This window comes from Gorilla gorilla, chromosome 6, assembly GCF_029281585.2.
Source record: "Gorilla gorilla gorilla isolate KB3781 chromosome 6, NHGRI_mGorGor1-v2.1_pri, whole genome shotgun sequence".
NCBI classification, from domain to species: Eukaryota; Metazoa; Chordata; class Mammalia; order Primates; family Hominidae; genus Gorilla; species Gorilla gorilla.
Window position 1 is genome coordinate 83,603,464 of NC_073230.2, and position 16,246 is coordinate 83,619,709.

A 16,246-nucleotide genomic window follows, 5' to 3' on the forward strand; every position below is an offset into this window, starting at 1 on the left:
GCCTTTAGGTGGGTGAGTTTTCTGCCATGGTCTCGGCATCTTCAGCTGAGCGGTGACTGTGGGATGAAGCAGCTCTTTCAGCTGTGATGGATGAGAAACAGCTGGATTTATTTGTTTTATTTTTTAATAGTCTACAGTGTTCCCGCGCAGAAAGGGAACAGCAAGCTTTTGTTTTCATCTTAGAAGAAAATGAATGCCCTGTGTTTTAATTTTCCAGTAGGGACCCTGGAGGACAGGCCTCCTGGCCCCACGCCGCGCGCACCTTCCTAACCAGAGCGACTCCAGGCTGGGGCTGGCACAATAGACAAGATTATGGCCCAGAGAGGTTACCTGTCCCAGGCCACGCAGCACAGAACTGCATTTGGAAGCCAGACTTTATAGCTGCCAGCACTACCTGACTCAGATGAAAACCAGCATTTATTAGGCACAACTGCCTGCCACAGGCTTCACAGTCAGGGTTTTCCTGGTGGGGTAGGTCAGAGACCTGAGATGCTGGTGGTCTTGGTTGCAGGGACCCCCTACATTAAGGCCTCTGGGCTATGGGGCTGCAGACCTCGACTCTGAGGCCATGAGGATAGCCAGCTGCCTGTATACCCATATAGGGTGTCCCAGTTTAGAGATCTTTTTCCTCCAACCATTGAATCCCCATACCCAAGCCCAGTGGCACTGTGGAACTGGGCTGCTTGTCCCCAATTCTACAGACGTGGAAACTGGCCACGCAGAGTGGCTCACGCCTGTAATCCCAGCACTTTGGGAGGCCGAGACGGGCAGATCACCTGAGGTCAGGAGTTTGAGACCAGCCTGGCCAACATGGTGAAACCCCATCTCTACTTATAATACAAAAATTAGCGAGGCGTGGTGGCGGGCGCCTGTAGTCCCAGCTACTCGGGAGGCTGAGGCAGGAGAATCACTTGAACCTGGGAGGCAGAGGTTGCAGTGAACCAAGATTATGCCACTGCACTCCAGCCTGGGCGACAGAGTGAGACTGTGTCTCAAAAAACAAAACAGATGTGGAAACTGGAGCCCAGAGGAGGGACGTGACTTGCTCAAGTCCCACAGCAGAAGCGGCCGAGGTGGGATTGCAGCCCCAGTCTGTCCAATCCCCGCCTGTCCTGCAGTTCTTCCCACCTCCTCCTCATCCAGGACTTGAGAGGGGCCAAGAAAACCCAGCACAGCATTGTCCCTGGGGCTGGGGCTAAGGGGGGCCTACCCCAAGGAGGAGGACCTTGGAGGGAGGAGCAGAGGACACTTGTCCTCCTCCAGCCCCCCATCGCCAATCCCTGCAGGGCCATTTCATTCAGTCCCACTACAGAATCTGAGACCAAGAACAGTAGAGGGGCCGTCTGTCCCTGGAGCTGCTGCTGGGGTCTCACGCAGCTGGGAGCTCACATCCCACCCCCGAAGTGGGTACTAGAGGTGTTCGGAGTATCCGCTCACACAGCCTGCCCTTCCCACAGTGCTCAGCGCTGTCCAAACTGAACGCCGAGGTGGCCTGTGTCGCCGTGCACGATGAGAGCGCCTTTGTGGTGGGCACAGAGAAGGGGAGAATGTTCCTGAATGCCCGGAAGGAGCTACAGTCAGACTTCCTCAGGTTCTGCCGTGAGTACCCCACGGCTCCGGAGGGCCGGGCCCGCCATTTCCCGAGGGCAGGCACTCTAGCCCATCTCTGGGTCCCCAACCCTGTCTAGCCAGGGTGGCGGTGTGTGGGGAGTGAACCTAACAAGCTAGGTTGTCTGAGATTCCCGATGTGGTGTTATTGAGGCAGCCCCTGAGTTGATAGAGACTGGCTGGGTGAACCCCAGGGTAGGCCAGAGCCAGCCACTTCCATCTGCCTTTTCCAGATGGGGACACCAAGGCCAAGGTTGCTGCTCAGTTCTTCCTCTTAACTATGTATTTCTGAACACAAGGACCAAATGCACTTATTCCAACACAATTTTTTTTTTTTTTTTAATGAGACAGAGTCTTGCCCTGTCACCCAGGCTGGAGTGCAGGGGCACAATTTTGGCTCACTGCAACCTCCGCCTCCCAGGTTCAAGTGATTCTCCTGCCTCAGGTTCCCGAGCAGCTGGGATTACAGGCACCTACCACCATGCCCAACTAATTTTGTATTTTTAGTGGAGACGGGGTTTCACCTTGTTGGCCAGGCTGGTCTCGAACTCCTGACCTCAGGTGACCCGCCCACCTCAGCCTCCCAAAGTGCTGGGATTACAGATGTGAGCCGCCATGCCTGGCCATGTTCCAATAAGATTTATTGAATGCCTGCTGTGCATAGTATCTTTTCTGATGCTAACTCACCTACCCTGACATCAACCTGAGGGGGCAGGCACTGTCATGGCTATAGTCGCGGTTAACATCTTAGGCCAGGTGCAGTGGCTCATGTCTGTAGTCCTAGCACTTCGGGAGGCTGAAATGGGAGGATCACTTGAGCCCAGGAGTTGGAGACGAGGCTGGGCAACATAGCAAGGCCTCTGTCTCTACAAAAAATTTAAAAATTAACCAGGCTTGATGGTGTACACCTGTAGTCCCAGCTGCTTGAGAGGCTGAGGCAGGAGGATCACTTGAGCCTGGGAGTTCAAGGCTACAGTGAGCTACGATGGCACCCCTGCACTCCAGCCTGGGTGACAGTGAGTCCCCATCTCAAAAGAACCATGGTATAGCATGAGGTTAAGAGAACGGGCCGCCTGGGTCCACAACTGCTGTGCCTCAACCCGCTCATCTGTGAAAGGGGAGAACGGGTGGGTCTGAGGGTTAAACGAATTGGTACCTTGCAAGCACTTAGGGCAGTGTCTGGCACTTGGTTCACACTCAATAGACACCAGCTGTTGTTACTATTATTAGTATTCACCTCACACCCCTAAGATCAGCTGTTTCAGGGAAGGGCATCCCCCAGCGCTGGGCCTAGCATTACTGGGTTGCAGCTGCATCCCCAGCCAGCCCCCCACCCCCCTCAGCCCTCAGAGCCTAGACCTTCTGCAGGGCCAGGATGGGGGACTGGGCCGGGTAGAGTGGACAGCAGCAGGTCGTGTGGCACCCCAGCCGCCCAGAGCCTGAGGCGGTGCACCTGCCTTCTAGAGCCACGCAGAGCCGCTATTTATAGCACCAGGAACTCGGCTGGTTTATTTCAAGCTCCGCAGATCCCAGAAGAGAATAGGCTCCAAGCTGGGAGGGGGCCGCAGGCCCCTCCTCTCATCTCCTTTCCAATGCAGCTTCTAGAACATTCCCCAAGGATCCACCAACACTCTCCGGTCCCCACCCTGGCCCAGCCTGGCATGAACCTGCTGTTTGCAACCCACGGCCTCCTTGGAGCAGGGGTTGGGGGGTGCCTCCCAACCCTCTGCCGGAGGGTTTTCTCTCCCTCCGGCAGAGCAGAAAACGGGGGCATAGATTGGTCAAGACAGTGTTCGTGTCAGAGCACAGAAAGGCATGGATGGGGCCGGGCACGGTAGCTCACACCTGTAATCCCAGCACTTTGGTCAGGAGTTCGAGACCAGCCTGGCCAACGTGGTGAGACCCCATCTCTACTAAAAATACAAAAATTAGCTGGGCAAGGTGGCAGGCGCCTGTAATCCCAGCTACTCGGGAGGCTGAGGCAGGAGAATCACTTGAACCCTGGAGGTGGAGGTTGTAGTGAGCCAAGATTGTGCCACTGCACTCCAGCCTGGGCAACAGAGCGAGACTCTGTCTCAAAAAAAAAAAAAAAAAAAAAATAGAAAGACACAGATGGAACATTCATCGAACCTCAGTTCTGAGCTGGAATAGCTGGCCTCCCGTGAACATTCACAGACTGAGGCTCAGAGAGAGAAGGGACTAACCCAAGGTCACACAGCAAATTAGAGGTGACCAGAGGTGAGGCCCAGCCCTGGGCCAGGCACTGGGAACTCTGAGATGACCAGCCCTGGCCCTCAATGGGGTGGTTGGAATAGGGCTTGCTCACTCATTAATTCTTCATTCATTCATTCACTTGTGTATCACATTGTGTGCCAGTCTCCGCGGCTCAGCACAGGGCAGAGACATCCCAGCTCGAAGGCCAGGTGGTGAGACGGGTGCTCACTGTGGCCTCGCGTGCTCTGTGTCCCACAGGAGGGCCCCCGTGGAAGGATCCGGAGGCAGAGCACCCCAAGAAGGTGCAGCGGGGCGAGGGCGGAGGCCGTAGCCTCCCTCGGTCCTCCCTGGAACATGGCTCAGATGTGTACCTTCTGCGGAAGATGGTAGAGGAGGTGTTTGATGTTCTTTATAGTAAGATCCTTCCTCATTCCATTTGGGGGCCCCAGGGAGGGTGGGAGCCTTGGTCCCCACCCAGCAGAGGGGGCCCCCTCCTGTCCCACTATGGGCCCTGGGCAAAGCCAGACCCCAAGGCATGGGGGTACTGGCTACCCCAGCCCTTCCTCATCTCTGCATTCCCAGACACAGATGTTCTGCTCCAGTCGTTTTCCAAACCTCCACCCCTACTGTCCCTGCCCTGGCTCAAGTCACTGCCACCTCTCGCCTAGAAATAGCCCCAGGCTTGCCACGGTCTCCCTGCTTCCAGACCAGCTCTCTACACCTGCCCTGCAACCAAGGGTATCTTCTCAAAGCACAAGTCTGATCATGAATGAAGCTCTTCTCTCCACAGCCTTCGGGGGCTCCCCATCTCCTTGAGCATGGCACAGGGGCCCACACACCCATCCTCATCCCCTCCACACCTTCTTCTCCCACTAGGTGACAGGGCCCTACTGACCTCCCTACAGAACCACTTCCAGTTCTCCAGCACTCGCTGGTGCATTTCACATGCCCTGGACTTCGCGCTGTTACATCTTTTGAGACTGCCTTTCCCCTCGTCTGTCTGGCGGACACCTGCGTGGCACTGAGGCTCTGTTCCTGGAAGCCCCCTCACAGTGGGTTTAGGCCCCTCTCTTGGCACCCACAGTGCCCTGTCCCCTCTCCAGCCCAAGAGCTCTCCAGGGTCAGGGGCTGTGTCTGCCCTTTCTAGCTGTCTCCAGCCTACAGTTCAGAGCCCAGCAACAGCAGGTGCTTGGAGAATGTTTGTTGAATGACTAAATGAAGGCTGATTGCTCAGCCATGTGTTTCCTGCAGGAAGAGGAGACCTGGCCTCCCTTGGGAAGCATCAGGTTGCAGAGGGCCTCAGGGCCCCAGTGGTGGTCTTCACACGCCCTGGGAAACATCGGGCAGGTCCCTTTGGTGCTCAGGGTCCCACCTCATTCATTTCTGATTTGGCTTTATCCCTTCTACTGTAGCCTTTGGTTTTATGGAGCAAAGGTCTGCGAGGAAACTTCTGCTGTTCTTATGTCAGAAGGAGGGGTACCCAGAGGCCCTGGGTGGTCACACTGGCCACCCTGGGATGGGGGACTTGCCACGCATGGTTGGCTGTGCCTCTGTCGACACTTTTGCCAGCTGCAGGGCCCATGCACAGAGCCCCCCGTGCCCCTGCCCGCCTTGCCCTGGTCCCCGTTGTCCACTTTGGGCAGAATTCAAGGAGGCTATGAGAGGATGGGCCTCTTTCTGGCTCAGGGTGGGGGCTGTAGCATGGAGGTGACAACAGATATCCCAGTGCCCAGTCCTCAGTCCCCAGCCTGCCTCCCCTCTTCTGTGCCCCCGAGCCCCCATCTTTGTTCCTGCGTCTTCTCAGTCTGTCTCTTTCTCCTCTCTCCTGTCTTTTTCTGTTGTTGTTGTTGTTGTTGTTGTTGTTGTTGTTGTTGTTTTGAGATGAAGTTTCACTCTGTTGCCCAGGCTGGAGTGCAATGGCGTGATCTCGGCTCACTACAACCTCCCCCTCCTGGGTTCAAGCAATTCTCCTGCCTCAGCCTCCTGAGTAGCTGGGATTACAGGCACGTGCCACCACACCTGGATAATTTTTATATTTTTAGTAGAGACGGGGTTTCACCATGTTGGCCAGGCTGGTCTCAAACTCCTGACCTCAAGTGATCCACCTGCCTCGGCCTCCCAAAGTGCTGGGATGACAGGCGTGAGCCACCGCGCCCAGCCTCTCCCGTCTTTTTCTCAATCCCCTATTTTTGCTCCCTCTCCACTTCCTCTTCTTCTTACTTTCTCTCCCCCCTCTCGGTCTCTCTCCCTTCCTCCCTACACCTTTTTTTTTTTTTTTTTTTGAGATGGATTCTCGTTCTGTTACCCAGGCTGGAGTACAGCGGCTCTCTGCAACCTACCTCCCGGGTTCAAGCGATTCTCCTGCCTCAGCCTCCCAAGTAGCTGGGATTACAGGCATGCACCACCACACCCGGCTAATTTTTGTATTTTTAGTAGAGACGGGGTTTCATCATGTTGGCCAGGCTGGTCTCGAACTCCTGGCCTCAAGTGATCCTCCCTCCTCAGCCTCCCAAAATGCTGGGATGACAGGCGTGAGCCACCATGCCTAGCCCTTATAGCTTTTTCCTTGCAGCCTGGCTCATGCAAGTCCCCTCTCCGTCTCTTCTGCCCTCTTTTCTCCTACCAGATTGTCTGCCTCTGCTCTGTCCTCTGGGCCCTTGTAGTCCCCGATTTCCCCTCCAGCCAGGTGCCCAGAGTGGAGAGGGGCTTGGCCGGGGAGGGCAGCAGGTAACCTGCTTGGTGGGGGAGCCCCAGCCCCCCAGATGCAGACAATTGGGCCTTGTCCACACCACCCACCCCCAGCCTGCAGGCGGTTATTCTGCACAAAGTCTGCAGTTATGAGGGGTCCATGGGAACCCCGCACCAAGGGGAGCCACTCAGCACTGCCCCCACTCTGGGGCACAGCAGCCCCGACCCCAGCCTGGCTGCCCTCTCATACCAGGCCCCTCTCCTGGACTCTCCCCTACAGGCGAGGCCCTGGGAAGGGCCAGTGTGGTGCCACTGCCCTACGAGAGGCTGCTCAGGGAGCCAGGGCTGCTGGCCGTGCAGGGGTTGCCCGAGGGCCTGGCCTTCCGAAGGCCAGCCGAGTATGACCCCAAGGCCCTCATGGCCATCCTGGAACACAGCCACCGCATCCGCTTCAAGCTCAAGAGGTGAGTGAGGTAGCCGGCCCGGGGCTGGGCCAGGGCTGGGCCAGGGCCGGGTCAGGGCCGGGGGCTGGAGGCCACTTAGCCAGAGGGGAAGGGACTTGAGATGCCCGTGGGGGACCCTGGTGGTGAAAGCTCCCAGTCTGATGGTGGAGGTGAAGTGAAAGCGAAGTCATAGAACAGGATCTGAGCCAGGTCATTAAGCCTTGAAAGTCTTCCCAGGGAAGTTGCATTGCAGAGAGACCTGAAGAGACATGACTTGGGACAAAATAGCACCAAAGTGGTCGGGTACAGTAGCTCATGCCTGTAATTTCAGCACTTTGGGAGGCTGAGGTGGGAGGATCACTTGAGGCCAGGAGTTCAAGACCAGCTTGGGCAACATACCAAGACCCTGTCTCTGCCAAAAAATAAAAATAAAAAAAACTACCCAGGTGTGGTGGTGCACACCTGTCATCTCAGCTGTTCAGGAGGCTGAGGCAGGAGGCTTGCTTGAGCCCAGGAGTTTGAGGATGCAGTGAGCTGTGATTGCGTCACTGCACTCCAGCATGGGCAACAGAGCAAGACCCCATCTCTTAAAAAAAAAAAAATATGGCATTTTAGGTGTCAGAAATGGGAGGACCATGTCCTGTGCTTGCTCAGGTTGTAAATCTGGGGTTAATTAGGGATCCAGGGGAGATTAGGTTGTTGAGGCTGGTCTGAGGCAGTACCAGTTGTCAGGAGAGCCAAGAAGGCAGCCTGAAGGCTTAAGGTTGAACCCATCTCTGCTAAGTGCCCCAGGCAGTGCAGAGGCAGGAAGGGGAGGGGTGCAGTGGGAGACAGGAGGCAATCAACCGCACCTGGCGGGATCTGAACAGTGGATTGGAGCAGAGGGGCAGGGCCCAGGTCCTCCGGTGGCCTAGCTCTGTGGCCCTGGGCACACCATTCCCACCTCCGAGCCTGCATCCCCACTTGTGAAGTGGAAGAGCAGCTCCTGTCCTGCCCTCCTCATGGGGCTGTTATGTTCTGCAGAGGGCAGGGATGCGGGGTTTTCGGGGGAAGAGCTGCAATGTGTGAAACAGATGTACAAAGCTGTCCATGTGTCCTCTCCTTTACTCAGGCCACTTGAGGATGGCGGGCGGGACTCGAAGGCCCTGGTGGAGCTGAACGGTGTCTCCCTGATACCCAAGGGGTCACGGGACTGTGGCCTGCATGGCCAGGCCCCCAAGGTGCCACCCCAGGACCTGCCCCCAACCGCCACCTCCTCCTCCATGGCCAGCTTCCTGTACAGCACGGCGCTCCCCAACCACGCCATCCGAGAGCTCAAGCAGGAAGCACCTTCCTGCCCCCTTGTCCCCAGCGACCTGGGCCTGAGTCGGCCCATGCCAGAGCCCAAGGCCACCGGTGCCCAAGACTTCTCCGACTGTTGTGGTAACATTGCTGCTGGGATCTCCAAGTCTAGGGGGTGGGACAGAGGTCACTCATGCAGGGGACAGCCTCCCAGGGCAGGTCAGGATGCCTGGGCCCTCTTAGGTTGGAAGGAGCCATGTCTGGGCATGGGAGTTGGACTGGACAGATGGTGTCCTGGCTGAGACCCCCTTGGACCTTGGGTCTCTGCTCAGCCATCTGTGAATGATGTCCTTAGCCTTGGACTAAGAGGATGCCTGCGAGGACTCCCTGGGTCCCAGCTACTCGGGAGGCTGAGGCAGGAGGATCACCTGAGCCCAGGAGTTTGAGGCTGCATTGAGCTATGATTGCACACCTCTGCACTCCAGCCTGGGTGACAGCACAGCTCTGTCTCAAAAAAAAAAAAAAAAAAAAAAGCACCAGCGATATTTCAGGTGTCAAAAGTGGGAGATCCACATCACATGCTATAAAGGAAGTAAGCATACTAGTCATCCCCATGCATTCCATGAGGACCCACTCCAATTGAATGAGCACCCACTGCATACCCAGCCTGATTAAGGGCACTGGGGGAAGTAGGTCCTGGAAGTAGGTCCTGGGGTGGACAGGACAAAAGGAACAACTGCAGGTGAGGAGCACCTGGATTCATATCCTGGCTCCTCTACTTAGTGGCTAGGCATCCTGGGGCAAATCTCTACTCTCTGAGCCTCAGTTTCTTCCTCTATAAAATGGGGATGCTAGCAGTACCTGCTTCCCAGAAGTGTTATCATGATTAAATGACAGATCAGTGGCAGTAGCATCTCCTGAGAGAGGGTTAGAAATGCATATTCTCAGGCACCACTGCAGTCTTGCTGAATCTGAAGCTTTGGGGATGGGACCCAGTAGTCTTTTTGGATAACTCTGCCAAGTGGTTCCAATGTGCTCAAGTTTGAGAGTTGCTGAATTAAAGTGCTGGGTCTTGCCAGGCATACCTATAATTCCAGCTCTTTGGGAGGCTGAGGTGGAAGGATTGCTTGAGCCCAGGAGTTCGAGACCAGCCTGGGTAACATAGCAAGATCCTATCTCTACCAAAAAAAAAAAAAAAAGCGTTTGGGTCTAATGCTTGGCCTGTAGTAGGTGCTTGTAAGTTATATATACTCATTATTATTATTATTATTATTATTATTATTATTATTATTATAAGGGGGAAAAAAGCCCAAATATGTGGGCTGACCAGGGCTTCGAGCTTATACATGTAAAACAAGTGTTCTTACCTGGAAAAGGTAACCTCCGACATCCCTTTCTTGTTAACCTGGCTTTCGGCTAGCAGATTCTGGTGCAGAATGTCTTAGACCGCTGGTCAGGGGCCTTGCCTTGAGTTTGTGATCACAGGAATCAGTTATTGGATGTCCCTGGCAGATGAGGCTGTTACCCCAGAGCCAGGGCCTGTGCACTGGGGCCAGATCTGGGGAACCCTCTTGGGTCCCACCTGGAACCTTCTTCCTTCTCTCCCTTGTCCAGGACAGAAGCCCACTGGGCCTGGTGGGCCTCTCATCCAGAACGTCCATGCCTCTAAGCGCATTCTCTTCTCCATCGTCCATGACAAGTCAGGTAGGACAGCGCCCACACAGCACCCCGGCCTGAGTGGGAATCTGAGGTTGGAGGTGGTGCTTATTGAAATGGAAGTGTATCTCCTGGGTCTTTGTGAAAGAAAGGAGGAACAGCTCTGCTCAAGGGGCTGCAAGTAAACTGGGGTGTAATAGTTATCTATTGCTGTGTGATAAACTACCCCAAACTAGGCATGGTGTCTCATGCCTGTAATCCCAGCACTTTGGGAGGCTGAGGCAGGAGGGTTGCTTGAGACCAGGAGTTTGAGACCAGCCTGGGCAACGTAGCGAAATGCTGTCTCTACAAAAAATAAGAAAAATTAGTGGATGTGGTGGTGCCTACCCGTAGTCCCAGCTACTTGGGAGGCTGTGGCGGGAGGATCACTTGAGCCCAGGAGTTGGAGGCTGCAGTGAGCTGTGATCGCACCACTGCACTCCAGCCTGGGCAACAGTTAGACCCTATCTCTAAAAAAAAGTTGTAACAAAAAATAAAATAAATAACCCCAAAATGGAGCTTAAAACATCAAGTGTTTATTGCCTCACAGTTTCTGGGGGTTGGGAATTCGGGACTGGCCGAGTTGGGCAGTGCTGGGTCAGGGTCTTTCATGAGGATGCAGTCAAAATGTCGGCTGGGGCTGCTGTCATCCAAGAGCTCAACTGGAGCGGGAGGAGACGCTTCTGAGCTCATTCACACGGCTGTTGGTAGGAGGCCTCATTTCCCCACCATGTGGGCTAGCCTTGACGGGGCTGTTTGAGCATCCTCACAACATGGCCACTGGTTTCCTCCAGAGTTATTGATCCAAAAGAGAGAAACGAGGAAGCCACGTGGCTTTTATGACCCATCCTTAGAAATTGCTGTCATATTCTATCTGTTAGAAGCCAGAAACACGATCCAGCCTTCCCTCTGTGGGAGAGGAATTAAACTCCACCTTTTAAAGGCAGTGATATATTTAAAAAAAAAAAAAAAAGTGGACAGATTTTTAAAGTATCACACAGAAGGCCTGAGTGTAGGAAAGTTTGGGATTCAGTTATACCGAGAAGGAATGCAGTAGGACTTGCCAGCAGTTTTGCTTTGAGGGCCTCAGCCTCACCTCCAGAAAAAGTTCTGTAAGAAAACCCAGTCCTAGGCCAGGTGCGGTGACTCACACCTGTAATCCCAGTGCTTTGGGAGGCTAAGGTGGGAGGATGGCTTGAGGCCAGAAGTTCTAGACCAGCCTGGGCAACTTAGTGAGACCCCATCTCTACAAAATTTTAAGAAAGAAAGAAAACCCAGTCCCCTGGGATCAGAATGGAGGACCCTCTCCCCCCACAACAACCCAACCTGTCACTGCCCCAAACAAGGTCCAGCCCTGGCAGGGAGGAGATGTGAATGTCCAGATGGAACAGCATCATGACAGGCCCATGGGCCAGGGGCACAAGCTGGGATAGAATCTCACTGGGTTATCACAAGCAAGATACTCAGTTTCTTTGAGCCTCAGTTTTCCTATCTGCAAAATGGGACTAATATCTCTGTTTAAAACTTGTCATAAGGAATTAAATAGGATATTATTATATATATAAAGTACTTAGCACAGATAAGCACTTAACAAATTAAAGTTGTTACTTTTACTGATTATAAATGAACCAATGATCACTTGTTATTATTCAATCAAGACATAGGTTTTGAGAGAGAGACCAGCAGAGCTGAGAGTTTGGGGGAAGCCAACGAGGCCAGTGCTGAGTGAGACCTCAGATGTAGGAGGTACAAGGGTTAGATTCTCAAGATCAAGACTCAGCCCTTAGACAGACATGGTGGTAGGCACCTGTAGTCGCAGCCACTCAGGAGGCTGAAGTGGGAGGATCGTTTGAGTCCAAGAGTTGGAGGCTGCTGTGAGCTATGATCACACCACAGCACTCCAGCCTGGGCAACAGAGTGAGACCCTGTCTGTAAAAAAGAAAAAAAGAAAAAACACAGCCAGGAGTGTTGGCTCATACCTGTCATCCCAGCTGCCTGGGGGGCCGAGGCAGAGGGATCACGTGAGCCCAGGAGTTCAAGGCTACAGTGAGCTATGATTGTGCCACTGCAGTCCAGCCTGGGCAACAGAGTGAGACCCTGTCTCTATTTTTTTTAAAAAATTTAAATTAAAAAATAAAATACTCGACCTCAGGCCGGACTTGGTGGCTCACACCTGTAATCCCAGCACTTTGGGAGGCCAAGGCGGGTGGATCACCTGAGGTCAGGAGTTCGAGACCAGCCTGGCCAACATGGTGAAACCCCATCTCTACTAAAAATACAAAAACTAGCCAGGTGTGGTGGCAGGTGCCCTGTAATCCCAGCTACTCAGGAGGCTGAGGCAGGAGAATCGCTTGAACCTGGGAGGCAGAGGTTGCAGTGAGCTGAGACCACGCCACTGCACTCCAGCCTGGGTGACAGAGTGAGTCACCATCTAAAGAAAAAAAAAAACATAAGACTCGACCTCTTTTTCTGCTGAAGGGACTGCTCTTCCAGCCTCCTGTACGTCTGGGGCAGGATGGGCTCGGGATGGACAGGCTGAGCCTGTTCTGACACCACACCCGTGGGAGAGGCCAGAGACAAATGTTAGGGCAGGAACGGGCAGACGGGGGACCATCAGAGCACCCTGAATTCGTGTATGGTCCAAGGTGGGAGAGTGTGGAAGGACTGGGGGCTGGGGCCGGCCTCGGGGGCTCTGGGGGTGAAAGCCCGGTGGTCATGGCCGGTGGAGGGCGTGTGACCGTCCCGTGGGGCCCTGCTCACTTGTGCCTCCTGTGTTTTGATAGAGAAGTGGGACGCCTTCATAAAGGAAACCGAGGACATCAACACGCTCCGGGAGTGTGTGCAGATCCTGTTTAACAGCAGATATGGTGAGTGGGCGGCGCGGCCCGCCGTGTGGCCCCAGCAGCCGTGTTGAGCATCTCATTACGTGGCAATCACTCGTGTTCCCCAACACGGCAGCGGGAGCCATATGCTGGCTCCCGCGCGCCGGCACCGCTAATGTCATCCGTCGCGGGCTCCTCCTGTCTGGGTAGGGGGTGGTTGTGTCAATATTTCCCTTCCAGATTCTTCAGGGGGCGGAACTGATGGCAAAGCCCCAGACCTGGGCTCAGTGGCAGGGAGCGGGACAGGTTGGGGACAGAGATTACCCATCTGGGGGCCGGGCGCAGTGGCTCATGCCTGTCATCCCAGCACTTTGGGAGGCCATGGTGGGAGGATCACCTGAGGCCAGGAGTTCTAGACCAGCCTGACCAACACAGTGAGACCTCCCATCTCTACAAAAACAAATTTTTTAACTAGGCTGGGTGCAGTGGCTCATGCCTGTAATCCCAGCACTTTGGGAGGCAGAGGCAGGCGGATCACCTGAGGTCAGGAGTTCAAGGCCAGCCTGGCCAACATGCCAGAACCCTGTCTCTACTAAAAATACAAAAATTAACTGGGTGTGGTAATACACGCCTGTAATCCCAGTTACTCAGATCCTGAGGCACGAGAATCACTGGAACCTAGGAGGTGCAGGTTGCAGTGAGTCGAGATCGTGGCATTGCACTTCAGCCTGGTGACACAGTGAGACTCTGTCTCAAAAAATATAAATAAATACAAATTAAAAATTAAAAAATTAACCACACACCTGTGGTCTTAGCTACTTGCAGGCTGAGGTGGGAGGATTGCTTGAGTCCAGAAGGTTGAGGCTACAGTGAGCTACGACTGTACCCCTGCACTCCAGCCTGGGTGACAGAGCGAGACCCTATCTCTACAAAAAAACAAACAAAACAGATTGCCCATCAGCGGAACTATCCATAAGGCCCAGAAAAATCTCTGTTGGCCTCATGTGCAAGTCCCCCACAGTAACACACCATTTCCCACTTCCCAGCTTTACCTGTGCTGTGCCCTCTGTCTGGCACAGTCTTTTCACATTTTAGGGACAAATTCCTAATTGTTCTTTGAGACTCGTCTTGGGAGTCACCTCCTCTAGGAAGCCTTTGGGTCCCCAGCCTGGGCCAGGTAGGCCTGGGTACCCTGATGGTTCCCTCTCTGTGACACATTAGGAACTTGACGCCCCCTGCCTGCCGCTGTCTCCCTGAGGGCCAGGACTGCACCCAACCCCTCTCTTTGTCCCTAGCACCCAGGACAGAGTCAGGCTCATAGCAGATGTCAGCCCACCGCACTCTGGAAAGAAAACACAAGTGGTAGGCGCTGTGGCTCATGCCTGTCATCCCAGCACTTTGGGAGGCTGAGGCAGGTGAATCACTTGAGCTCAGGAGTTCGAGACCAGCCTGGCCACCATGGTGAAACCCCATCTCTACAAAAATACAAAAATTAACTGGGCGTGGCATGGTGGCATGCACCTGTAATCTTAGCTACTTTGGGAGGCTGAGGCAGAAGAATCACTTGAACCCGGGAGGCAGAGGTTGCAGTGGGCCGAGATCACGCCACTGCACTCCAGCCTGGGTGACAGAGTGAGACTTTCTCTCAAAAAAAGAAAAGAAAATCATTAAGGAAAGAATTTAAAAAGAAAAAAAAAGAAGGGAGGATAATTCCAAGGAAGAAACAGTCTCAGTAGGCTGGGAAGTCAGGGGTGGCTTCATGGACGAGGTGTCTTGTGACCACGTCTGGGGCAGCCTCTGCGTGTGGGCTGGACCTTCCACATTGACATGGGGCTGAACAAGACTCTGTAGGCCTTAGTGAGGAGCCTGGGATAGCCAGCTACCTTTGACGTGGCCACCCTGGCCCAGCCACGCCTCCTCACTCCTCGGAGCTGCAAAGGGCTGTCTGCACCTGCCCCTGAGTCTCTCCCCGCCCCAGGCAGGTGTGAGCCAGGCGGAGGTTGGGGGAGGGGAACCAGGGAGGAGCCGGCTCTGCCTGCCTTGGGAGGGTTCTGCCCAGGCCAGTGTTCTGGCCTGTCCCATGCTCTGGACTTTCCAAAATGCCAAGCCTTTTCCAAATGTCAGTTCCTGAGTCACATCCAAAGAGTGTTGGGTGTGGAGTGGTCAAGACCTTGTTCCCCATAAAGCCGGAGCTCCCTCTGGGGAGCTGCGTGGGGGAGAAGGCAGCTGCCCAGGAGTACTGGGGACCCCACGGGTGGTGGGGACGGGGTCTGGCAGCCCAAGGCATTCCACAGATCGTGGGTGAGCAAACCCTGCTCCCAGCTCTACCAGCCACCAAATCTGGGTGAATTGGGCCAGTGACGGTGTGGGTGGTACAAAGGAGGAAGAAACAGAAAAATTAGAATTGGGGGAAACATTAGGCTTCAGGAAGTCTCGAGGACATGTCCTCTGGGAAGATGCTGGGACCAGGTGAGGGGCTGAGGAGGGTGCATGGTGACACTGCATGAAGGCAGCCCCTTCCCAAGGGGCAACAGCAGGATTGGGGGGTTGGCCCTCTGTCCACTGAATCTCCCCACTGCTGAAAAGACAGGCCCCAATAAACCAGATGAACCAGACGGAGACAAATTCACAGGCACTCAAAGGACCAGTTGCTTAAGGGCTGGGGCTGGGGGTGGCTGCTGATGTGGGAGGTGGGGGGGTTGTGGGGAGAGATGCTTTGCCAGCTGTTGAGATTTCGAAGGTTTCATTTGACAATGAGCTAAGTGTGACATCTCAGTGGGATCTGGATGCCAAAGCCACCAACGCAGACCTGGGCCGCTGCATCAACAGGAAAACAGTGTCAGAGGCACCCAAGGGAGGGCCCAAGCAGGGCTGGAGGGAGGTCCAGCTCCGGGCTGGCACTTACAGGAACACAGACAAAGCATGGTGTGGCCAGAGAAGCAGGGCTAGGACAGGGAGGGGCCTGAGGAACAGCCAGGAGATATGGGAGCCTGGAGGGAGGACAGTGTGTCGAGGCCCCGTCCATGGTCATACGGGGAGGCAAGAGTGAAGTGGATACTCAGGTCAGGGGAAGGGTGACCCGTGAAAGTACTTGCTTAAGGCCAGGAGCGGTGGCTCATGCCTGTAATCTCAGCACTTTGGGAAGCTGAGGCAGGAGGATCACTTGAGCCCAGGAGTTCAAGATCAGTCTGGGCAACATAGCAAGACCCCGTCTCTTCAAAAAATAAAAAAGTAAATAGCTGGGCATGGTAACACATGCCTGTAGTCCTAGCTACTCAAAAGGCTGAGGTAGGAGGATGACTTTAGCCAGAAGTCGAGGCTGCAGTGAGCAATGATTATGCCACTGCACTTCAGCCTGGGCTGTTAGCAAGACCCTGTCTCTGAAAAAGAAAGAAAGAAAGTACCAGCTTGTATTAGGAACATAGTAGGTGCTTAAAAAGTATTTGGTGTGGGGCCGGGGACTGTGGTTCACGCCTTTAATCCCAGCACTTTGGG

At 54.4% G+C, this 16,246-nt stretch overlaps 1 protein-coding gene across 10 annotated transcripts in view; it reads left to right on the forward strand.

The window, feature by feature from the left end:
* The window catches only part of GTF2IRD1 (GTF2I repeat domain containing 1), a 148,561-nt gene that overhangs the window by 57,144 nt on the left and 75,171 nt on the right, over nucleotides 1-16,246 (forward strand). For 9 of the 10 annotated variants that reach the window (XM_063708145.1, XM_063708148.1, XM_063708146.1 and 6 more), the window contains exons 3-8: nucleotides 1,458-1,599; nucleotides 4,081-4,236; nucleotides 6,791-6,974; nucleotides 8,065-8,375; nucleotides 9,849-9,938; nucleotides 12,713-12,796. In XM_063708145.1, coding sequence (XP_063564215.1) covers nucleotides 1,458-1,599; nucleotides 4,081-4,236; nucleotides 6,791-6,974; nucleotides 8,065-8,375; nucleotides 9,849-9,938; nucleotides 12,713-12,796 — 967 coding nt within the window. The remainder of the gene's footprint in view (nucleotides 1-1,457; nucleotides 1,600-4,080; nucleotides 4,237-6,790; nucleotides 6,975-8,064; nucleotides 8,376-9,848; nucleotides 9,939-12,712; nucleotides 12,797-16,246) is intronic. The other variant, XM_063708151.1, reaches the window with a different exon arrangement.